The 11,538-nt window shown below is 38.3% G+C and overlaps 1 protein-coding gene across 1 annotated transcript in view; it reads left to right on the forward strand.

Annotated features, from left to right (window-relative positions):
- The window catches only part of LOC5571433 (cholinesterase), a 40,392-nt gene that overhangs the window by 26,298 nt on the left and 2,556 nt on the right, over window positions 1-11,538 (forward strand). The window contains 6 exon segments of the mRNA XM_021845049.1: window positions 3,187-3,322; window positions 9,175-9,354; window positions 9,356-9,607; window positions 9,666-10,592; window positions 10,648-11,082; window positions 11,148-11,317. Of these exon segments, the coding sequence (XP_021700741.1) occupies window positions 3,187-3,322; window positions 9,175-9,354; window positions 9,356-9,607; window positions 9,666-10,592; window positions 10,648-11,082; window positions 11,148-11,317 (2,100 nt within the window).

Consider the following 11,538-nt stretch of genomic DNA (forward strand, 5'->3'; position numbering starts at 1 on the left):
AGTGCAATGGAAATTCAAAATATTGAGGGGAAGATGGGTGACGTCATACGGTTCCAATGGAATGCTAAGAATGGGTACAAAACGTTCCATATCGTAAAAACAAGCTAAGGCTAGACCGAAAAAAAACAGCAGCTAACACCTAGACGTACAAGTTGTACATGTATATTCCAGGAATATGTTTGTTGGCAATAAATTCGTGGTTTAAAGATACTTTTTTCCATTTTCCCAATCAAATTGAATAAGCACTACAGCACTACAATCACGAATGCATCATCTAACACAAAGTGTTAGTGAAATTCATGCACATCCACTAGTGACTAGCAACACAGCCCCAGAAACTTTCGATAACGAACTGTATGACGTCACACATAGTCATAATGCAATGGGTTGCTGAGTGAAAAAAAATCGGTGCACTAATACATACAAACAGTTGTGTGTTATACAGAATCATCTCCTCACCTGTATTATAGCACATTGGTATCGAGTTACAGAACACAAAACCAGTGCAACTGCGATCCAAAGGACCATCGAGGTAGCCATGAAAATCAACTTTTACTATGGTTCTCTAACTCGATATCGAGATACGGAATATCGAGTAAGGGAGAGTTAACTGTATGTCAAAATTATTCTCCCAAAATTTGAAGTAATTTGGAAGAAATTTGGTTGTGCACACGCCATTTGAAGTTTACATGGAAATTACTATGGAAAATGCAAACCTTTTCTATTCAGTCTTTTAACTGCTCGTAACAATAAGCTATCGAAAAATGAACAAACCCTTCTCATGTGAAATCTTCCCAGCTACAACTTTGCCAAAGAGCACATTTTGATGGGACGTAAGGATAATTTGTTACTATTGATAACAAAGTCTAAATCATGCTGAGATGATCATTGAATTACTTTCACAGCAACACTGCTTTTTTCCTGTAAAACATAGTAGCCTGGATGACTTTGATCTATTCTACCCGCCAGGAGCACCACTGTTGCATGCCGAGCAGTTGGTTACGCATGCAAAATACAAACCCAGTTATAGAATATGAATAGCAAGTTTTAGAATGAAAAATAGCAAACGTCAGGATGTTCAATCAAAATGTGGTCTGCGGCAAAGTTGTCGCTGAAAGGGTTTCACTTGAGAAGAATTTGTTCACTTTCACATAAAAAAATATGACGAAGAGATAGAGGGCTCAACACAAAAGGTTGGCGTTTTCTATAGTAATCTCCATATAAATTTCATATAACAGTCAAATTTCTTCCGAATCATTTCAAACTTTTGGAGGATGCTATTTACCATAATATAAATCGTTTAAGCATAGGGGAGCCAAAATTTTAGAATTTTCATCACTCTATTGTGCATTTATGTAGCATTTCTCAACAAATAATACAAAATTTTTAAACTATCATTTTTCATTTTATCAAAGTTCCTATTTTTGTTATGTTATGGAAAAACTTTGAAATGTCCTCCTTAGAAACTAGTAATGGGAAATATCTTCCTTTCTGACATAACCTTCTGGTAGGACTACACCACCACTATCGTTCGCCTGTACACCGTGGATAGTGATCGCACAATAATTTTCACACCTCTTCTGTAGATAAGGCTTGTCTTTAAGATCCAGACTATTAATCGGTGCGGGAAGATGGCCAACCAACCAATAACCCAAGTAACCACTAGCCCGCTTTTGGGCTTATAGGGCTATTATACGGCTAATACAGGGCTTGCCAGCTGTATAATTGCACTATATTAAGCCGCAGGATGAAATAAAGTGCTATTTGGTTACTTGGGAAGTCCAGCATCAATATCATCCTTCCCAGCTGCCTTATGGTATTTTCAGAAAAATCATGTAGAACGTATTATGCTCAAAACGGACCAATAAACCGTATGATGCGTCAGTATAATGTACATTGCGAATTCATTGGCATTACTATGTCCAAAGAGCAGCTTAAAACACGACTAAAGAACAATAGAAGTAATCCATAGCATGTAAGAAAGTATTGTAATTATTGTATGTAGTCTACCTATGCTAGACGAAATAAATTAAAAAAAATAAATAAATAAATGAGCTAATGTGGGAGCAGATTGATTTTCAACAGCCGCAGTGCTGATATAGTCATTTAATCCGCTTTTTATCTTAAGAGGCTAATGTACAATTCTGGTTTAAAACCTCTCTAATAAACGCAAAAAAATAATCCGCTATCTTGACACATTCGTACGTGCTTGCGTTACAATACAAATGACGCAGCTGCTTGAATAAATTAAACAAGTTATTTCTGAAAAATCCATGGCATTTTTTCTGACATAAATCTTTACACAATATTTAGTAACATTCGCACAAAATCAAGCTCTTCTGGACCAATACATTATTTTTATATTTTTTCCACGTTTTTAAAATGCCTGCTACTGTACTAATTTCTTTTTCCTTTTATCAAAATATATGACACTTAGAGAGGCTTTGCAATACTAAACATATTTGTGTGTCGTTAAATTTAGGAAAATCAAGCAGACATCAGCACAAAATCAATTTTACAGAATATAATAAAAGCATATGACAATTTCGGGCTGAAATCATTTAAATAAATGAGAACATGGGAGTGCAATGATGTCTTTACTCCCACATTCTTATTTAGTTCAAGTAGGATAATACTAAATATAAAAAAATATACATTGTGGTGGAACACCCATGAATCCTACCGACACCCCCACCTATTGTTACATGTGCCTCTATCCATGTTTTTGTAGCTTTTTCGTCTTAAGTTAAATAGAAATAATGTATTAAATCAGTTGCGGCCGATCGAGTTGCTTGAAATGATAAGGAACCTTGTGAACCAATAACAAATATTTTCCTTTAAATTAAATAAAAAAAAAGTTCACTGTTCACATAATACATTTTTGCTTGCTACTATTTTAGTTGTCACTATTTTTGTATTCTATAACGAAGCAGTTATTTGTATCAAATTCCAAACATGACTTATATTTCAAACAATGACGATTTCAAAGTTTAAAATTGTTATTTTTAAAACATGTAATAAACCTGTACCGTGAAAGATTAATCAACTAGTGAAAAATGGAGAGATTGCCTTGAAAGATCATTATTTACAGTCAAGCGCTTGAAATAAGAGTCACGTGCAGAATTTGAAACAAAACAACATATGCATAAAACCTAATAACTTAAAAACAATAAATCTTATTTACAGGACCTACACCTATAACAACCGAAGGTATGGCTACTATCAACCGAATGGATATGGTCAACAATACCCTGGCCAAAACCTACCTGGTCAGTATCCTCAAAATACCGGCCTTGGAGAAGATCGATTCAAGTATGACCCGGTAAGTGAAACAAAACGTACATTTCAATAAATACAAATCTCATTGACCCAGCTGGGACGATGAACATTCAGAACGAATGCATTCTTAAACCTTGCAGGCATCAAGCGCCACTTTTCTAATGTTCCATGCATAATTAGCAATCATTCATTTTCTTATTCATCTTCCACCATAATAAGCTTGCTGTACAGTCAATCCGCAAATCCTCCAGTAACTGCCCATCAACTTATAGTAGGTTGCATTCATATAAGCGGGTGTAAAACAACATCTTTAGCATCGTTTTGCGCTACCTTTCAATCCATCGGAACAATCTGTTTACCATTCGGCATGGTTGTTCAACATATGCATAATGCTTTCCATCTCGATTGAAAGTAAAAACTAGCAATCTGCGATAACAATGCTCTTCATTCTTATCGCACCGCATCACGTTTGAGATTGGCCGGTTTCCCAACGCATTAAGGCAGTGGTTTTCAACCGGTGGTTTGCGAAATCGTTACACAAATGTTTATTGTTTCTCGATTGATAGACAAATTTCAGTGCAACATCTTCAAGTAGGTTTCATCACCAGGTATTTTTTTATTCCTTTATTAGTATCATTTTAAACATTTTCAAAAATGTTTAATCATTTTTAACATTGATTGTGAACCCTCTGCAGAGCTTCCTTCCTGGTATTACAACAGCTAGTCCATATTGGTACAGCATATGTTTAAACATGTGTTTGAAAAGCAAAAGCTTGTTCTTAAGGCAAAGTGATTTTCTATTAATAATGTATCCACATATTAACCTTCCAGTCGTCGCGCGGTTTGCCACCGTTAGAACCACCGCGCTACAAGCTTAAATTTAACATTTTATAATTATATTACATTTGGCTTGAATGCCCTCAATGTGATTTATGAAAGTTAAATTTTTATCTAGCATGAGCCTTAGATTCTTAACTTCATCTGACCAATTTATTGGAACCCCTCTCATCGTGACAACATGTCTACTTGAAGGTTAAAAAAAAGCTTTAGGTTTATGTGGGAATATTATTAGTTGAGTTTTGGAAGCATTAGGAGAAATCTTCCATTTTTGCAAGTATGAAGAAAAATTATCCAAACTTTTTTGCAATTGACTACAGATGACACGCAGGTTTTGTCCTTTAGCGGAGAGGCCTGCATCATCCGTAAACAAAGATTTTTGACATCCCTGAGGTAACTCAGGTAAGTTAGATGTGAAAATATTGTGTAATATTGATCCCAAAATGCTACCTTGAGGAACACAGGAAGTCTTACAGACTTGAAGTTCTGATAATTAACCTGAAGTGTACAATTTGACAGATAACTTTGGATTACTCTAACAAAGTATGTTGGATTTTTTTTTATAATCAAGCCTTCATGCCAAACCCTGTCGTATGCTTTTTCTATGTCTAGAAGAGCAAAACCAGTAGAATCGCCTTCAGATTAGATGGAACGAATCAAATTTGTTACATATAAAAGTTGGTGAGTGGTCGAATGTCCATGGCGGAATCCGAACGTTCGTTGACAAAAATTGAATTTTTATTTATGTGGACCATCATTCTGTTCAAAATGACCTTTTCAAAAAGTTTACTCATGGAGGAAAGCAAACTGATTGGACTATAGCTAGAAGCTTTTGCAGGATTTTTGTCTGGTTTTAAAATTGGAACAACCTTAGCATTTTTCCATTTTTCAGGAAAATATGCCAATTGAAAACATTTATTAAATATAACAAAAAAAATGATAAGCTACTCTCTGGAAGTTTCTTGATGAGGATGTAGAAAATTCCATCGTCGCCAGGGGCTTTTATATTTTGATAATGTAATAATGTCTCACTTCTTCCAAATCAGTCTCCCAGGAATTTTTGAAAACGTTTTCTTGATTGAGAATGCTTTCGAAGGCCTGAGTTACTTGATATTCAATTGGACTAGTGAGTCCTAAATTTAAATTAGAAGCGCTTTCAAACTGTATAGCAAGTTTTTGAGCTATTTCGCAATTAGTTAGTAATATTTTTTTTCTTTTTCAAGGCCGGAATTGGCAAATGATGTTTTTTTTTTCAAAATGTTAGATAATTTCCTTAAGGGTCCAATTGAGAAATCTTATTTTCAAAATTTTTGTTTCTTAATTGAGAAAATATGTTTTTAATTTCTCATTGCAGATCCTGCCATTTATTTTTTATCGCTAGGACGAAATTTCCTTCTCCTCACGTTCTTCTTGACCCGAGCTTAAGATCATCGTCTATAATCACGGATTCAAAATTTACTTCACATTTTGGAATTGCAATGCTCCTGGCTTCAACAATGGAATTTGTTAAAGTTTCAAGAGCATTATCAAGTTTTGTTTGTAAAGAAATGTTAACATCAAGATTAGAGTCAATATATGTCTCATATATATTCCAGTCGGCTCGAAATAATTGAAAGTGGAGCTGATAGGATTGAGAATCGCTTCATGGGATAGTTGAAATATAACAGGGACAGGATCAGACTCAAAATCAGCATCAGTAACTAATTGGCTACAAAGATGACTAGAGTCGGTTAAAACCAAGTTAATCGTAGATGGATTTCTAGAAGAGGAAAAACATGTAGGGCTATCAGGGTATTGAATTGAGAAATATCCTGAAGATCACAAATTAAATAAAATTCTGCCATTGAAATTACTTTGCGAATCATTCCACGAGCGATGTATGACAAAAAAAGTTGACTTATTAAGCGAGTCAATTTCCGCTAGTTATTTTGAAGCAGATTAACTTTTTGCCCAGTATATTGATAAGGCAAATATGCAACTATGAAAGTATTTAAACCAAGCTGTGTTTCAACAGAAACACTTAAAATTTCAAAAACTTTAGTTTCAAATGACGAAAACAGTTGATGTTTTATACTTCTATGAAAAATGATTGCAACTCCCCCCCATCAAGTCGATCATTACAATAGACAAAAAAGTTAAGATCTTTTTTAGTTTGGATCCAGGTTTCAAATAGGTTTCAGTAATAACTGCTACATGCACGTTATTAGCTGTAAGAAAATTAAACAACTCCTTCTCTTTACCATTGAAAGAACGAGCATTCCAATTTAAAATTTTTTAATTTATTATTTATTGGATCCATTAGAAAAACGTAATCCAATAACAATTTGATAAGTAAATTTTACACCAACTTGGACTGCTTCAGTCATAGTGGTGGCTTTGAATATTGCATCAATCATTATATTCAATTGTTCAGTTAGAAAATTAAAATCAGAGGCAGACATATCGCTTGAAGTGAGTACATTATCTGATGATATTCCGTTAGAATTTTTGGTAGACGAAGAGGCGGTGTTGATGTTACCTGTGACGGCAGGGTTTTTTTCCATTCCATTTGAAACAATTAGAATAGGTACTCATAGTATGAAAAGGGGAGAAGTTCACATTACCTGCTACGATATCGGCAAAGGATTTTCCTTGGGTAGATACATTCGAAATTAAAAGATTCAAACGGCTACCCGACGGATTAAAATTAGTTTGTGAATGAGTGTGATTATAATCTTCCTGAAGGGTATGATTCTCGATCAAGCGATCATTAACAAAAAATGAGCATTGTTCAAAACTCTACCAGGGAAATTCCGAAAACGATCGTTATTATAACGGATATTACTGTTCATCTGCCTGGCACGAGTCTCGACAACTCGCTTACGCGAAGGGCAAGCCCAAAAATTTGACTTATGATTGCCCTCGCAATTCGCGCATATGAACTAATCGGTATCTTCCTTCACTGGACAGACGTCCTTAGCGTGAGAAGAACCTCCACAAATCATGCATTCAGCATCTCTGGAGTGGGGTTCTGGAAATTTCCTACAGGTTTCTGGAAATGTTCCCATGTCACACGGACATCGAACATAATTCTTGCTTTTTCTAAAGCTTTAATATTATTTAGTTCTTTTTTGTTAAAGTGAACTAAATAATATTCATGAGAAAGCCCTTTCCGAACAATGCCAGATTGGGTTCTCTTTTTCATAATGATTACTTGGACTGGGGAAAATCCAAGTAAATCATTTATACCATTTTTGATCTCTTCAGGTGACTTATAGTCACTTGAGAGACCTTTCAAGACAACTTTGAACAAACGTTCAGTTTTGTCGTCATAAGTAAAAAATTTGTGCTTCTTCTCTTCAAGATGTTTGAGAAGAATTTTCGCAATCTTTAAGAGTTTCCGGCAAAACGCGACAGTCTCCTTTCTTTGCGATTTGGAAGGAACCCTTGATTCCCCTAATGGAGTTCAAGAACTCCTGCCTAAATCCCACAAATTCGGAACAACTGACCACAATAGGCGGCACTCTTTGCTTCCTCACTTGAATCAAAGAGCCTGGGCTAGAGGCTGCTTCGATTTGGTGTTCGGAAAATGTGTCTAGAGCATCGAACTGATTGCTCATTTCGATGCAATTATCAACATTATCCATTTCACCCTTGGAAGAAAGTTCGCATTCCGGAGAAACGTCCTTTCTTCCATTCTTGCCACGTTTAGTAACAGTTTTAAATCCCACTTTTTTGGAAGGAAGTTGTGAATTCAGAGATTCACCCTTCCTTTTGTTTTGTAGTTGCAACCAGAGTCTATAAATGGAGAGTTGCGCAAAGAAAACTGGCAACAGTTCCCCCAATCACTTCTTCTTCTTCTTTTTTCTGGCGTTACGTCCCAACTGGGACAAAGCCTGCTTCTCAGATTAGTGTTCTTATGAGCACTTCCACAGTTATTAACTGACAGCTTTCTTTGCCGATTGACCATTTTTGCATATGTATATAGTGTGGCAGGTACGAAGATACTCTATGCCCTGGGAATCGAGAAAATTTCGTTTACTAAAAGATCCTCGACCAGCGGGATTTGAACCCACGACCCTCAGCATGGTCATCCTGAATAGCTGCGCGTTTACCGCTACGGCTATCTGGGCCCCAATCAGAATTCATTTTATTATTCTGGCCACCTATTTTACTGTGTGCGCTTTCCAGTGACTTCACTAAAATGCACTCTCAATTCGAATGTTTTTTTTTACAAAGTCGCGAAGAAATTGATCTCTGGTTTTGTAATCATAAAGTAATAACAATGAAATGTTTAATAGAGAATTGCAACAACACATACGACAAACAGCATGAACTCAAAATTGTGATCTTTTTCGGTTTCCACGCGACGAGCAACTGAAACAGTGAATTTCTTTTAGTCGTTTTCTCTCTAGGCATTGACCGAAAACAGCCGCCTTTGGAGCGTAAATCTGGGTTGAATAACTAATATATAGTTTCCAAACTATCTAATTTTGTATAGATTATTAAATTTCAGTTGCATTTCAACTATGAAACGGAGTTATATATTTCCACTGATGGAGAGAGATAACTTACATTACCGTTACATCACAAGTAACAAGATGGAGGTTCATTCACAAAATATTGCGCTTCAAAATGAAACTGTTCTATATTGCCCCCGGACCCTTCTTGCTCCTTCTCAACCTATCATTTCTTTTTATTATTTTTCTTATTTCAAATATACTTAAAATGATTGTTTTTTTTAATGTTCCACAAAAAACATGTTTGTAAGAGTTCGTGGAACGTTTGCAGAATTTTGAAAGGGGCCTACACTCTGAAATGGTTGGGAACCACTGCATCAAACGATGCCGTGTGTAGGTTCGGCTAACTCCGTCAACGGTATTCATGCCACCTCGAAATGTGCTTTTTTACTTTCATGCTCGCTCTCGATGATGCATCACGATAATTACCGCCTCGTAGTAGTTGTTTGCATTCTGATTAATTCCACATGTGCGCGGGGTTGTGCATGCGATACTTAAATGCGAAGCGATGCGGTGTTTTGTCTTACATTAACGGCTCATACACGTTTCCCCATTACAGACCAACCCAAACAACGTCCAAACGCCGTTCCCAGGAGTGCTGGGAGGTTGGCGCGAAGATCTGCAGGGCAAACTGCGACGTGACTCAATCCAACTGGATCGGGATGTTTTTGTAACAACCAACTATGGTCAGGTGCAGGGTTTCAAGGTACATCTGTACGACAATCCCGATCCAAAGTCGTTTTTTCCGACCTTGGCACAGCCCTGTCGATCGAGTCATGGGTACGTGTTCAACGTTCTTGGGTATTCCGTACGCACTGCCTCCAACATTCGAGGGACGGTTCAAGCCCCCAAGGCCGCACAGAGGTTGGCAATTACTGCAAGCTGTTGATTACGGACCCGCGTGCCCACAACCTGTCCAGTACACCGGTGCTACCAAGGGAATCCGCGATATGGACGAAGATTGCTTGTATCTAAATGTGTTTTCGCCAAATGTGAGTATTCTGAAGATTGAAACGTTAATTGAATTAACAACCTTTTCATTTTTCGTAGACTCAGTCTGGCGTTGCACAGAGATTCCCTGTAATGATCTATATTCATGGCGGCGAGTTTGTCCGGGGTGCTTCGAATGTGTTCCCAGGACACATGCTGGCCGCATTCTACGAAGTGGTTGTCGTCACGTTCAACTACCGTCTTGGTGCACTCGGATTCCTGTCTACGGGAGATGAGAACTCACCGGGCAACTACGGCATCCTGGATCAGATCATGGCCGTACGCTGGGTGTACGACAACATAGAAGCCTTCAACGGCGATCGGAACTCGATAACTCTGTTCGGACCTGGTGCCGGAGCTGCTTCCGCAGGATTGCTGATGGTGGCGCCTCAAACTAAGGACATTGTCACTCGAGTCATCGCACAATCCGGTGCTGCCGTTGCTGACTGGGCATTAATCGTGGATAAGTATCGTGCGCAAAACACGAGTCGAGTTTTCGGTCAAATGGTTGGATGCTCAATCGAAACTTCGTGGAAACTAGTCAACTGTATGCGGCAAGGTCGAAGCTTCTTCGAGCTAGGAAACGCAGAGTTCGCTCCACACGTAGGGCTATTCCCATGGGGACCCGTTCTAGATATCAATTTCACCTTCCCGGGTGATGAGTGGTATGAGGGATGGAGAGAACGGGATTGGCATTTCCTTGCTGAAACTCCTGAAGAGCTCATCCGAAAAGGGCACTATAATCGAGGGCTGCACTACATGAGTGGCGTGACTTTACAGGAAGCCGCGTTCGTGATTTCCCAAAACGAATCACTTGCACCATACTTCGAAGTTGACCAGAAGTTTTTCGAACAAAAAGTTTGGGAGCTGGTCTATCGATATAACTACACGCTGAATTTGAATGGCACGTACGAAGCCATCAAGTATATGTACACTCATTGGCCAGATCCAAGGAATACGACCTACATTAGAGAGCAGTACATCAATGTAAGTGCGATGCAAGTTTTGATCCGATCTGCACATCTAACTCCTTAATTTTCAGCTTCTTTCGGATTTCCTCTACCGCGCACCGGCAGATAAGATGACCAAACTTTTGGTCGAACGACGTGTTCCAGTCTACAGTTACGTTATGAACACCACTATCGAGGGACTCAAGCTCCCCGAATGGCGGAAAGTACCGCACGACATCGAGCATTACCTGCTGACGGGTGCACCCTTCATGGACGTAGAGTTTTTCCCCCGAAAAGCTCGTCTTGATCGTCTGATGTGGACCGATAACGATCGCAACATGAGTCACTTTTTCATGAAAACGTTCTCGGATTTCGCACGCTACGGTAATCCGACACCGCAACAGGTATTGGGACTGTTCTTTGAACCGGCTAGAAATGGTGAGCTGAAGTATTTGAATCTGAACACTACGTATAACTCGTCTATCAGAATGAACTATCGACAGACGGAAAGTGCTTTTTGGACGCAGGTAAGTTTGTTTTGCACGAATTCTAATCATGATGATGGTTCATAGAATCTTTCTTGTTCTTATAGTACATCCCCACAGTAGTCGGCGTAATGGTGCCAACGTATCCTCCCACTACGGAGTTCTGGTGGGAACCGAAGGAACCTTTGCAGATCGCCTTCTGGAGTATGTCGGCGGCGTGTCTGTTGTTGATCGTGATGGTAGTTATTTGCTGCATACTGTGGCGGAACGCAAAGAGGTACGGATAGGTAGGAGATCTTAAGATTCTATTAGGCTTGTGACCCCCGCAGTTGAATGGTAGTTACCGCACCTCACAACTTGTTCGAATGGGTTCCGTAGGTTGGCAAATTAATGGCTTTGCTCTTTGTTAAGTAGTTTTATTATTAGAGTTTTTTGAATTCTGCTTGTATTGTGCATGATTTCATTGTGCTTTCCTGACACATGACACTAAATTTTTTA

The sequence above is a fragment of the Aedes aegypti genome, chromosome 2 (assembly GCF_002204515.2).
Source record: "Aedes aegypti strain LVP_AGWG chromosome 2, AaegL5.0 Primary Assembly, whole genome shotgun sequence".
Lineage (NCBI taxonomy): Eukaryota > Metazoa > Arthropoda > Insecta > Diptera > Culicidae > Aedes > Aedes aegypti.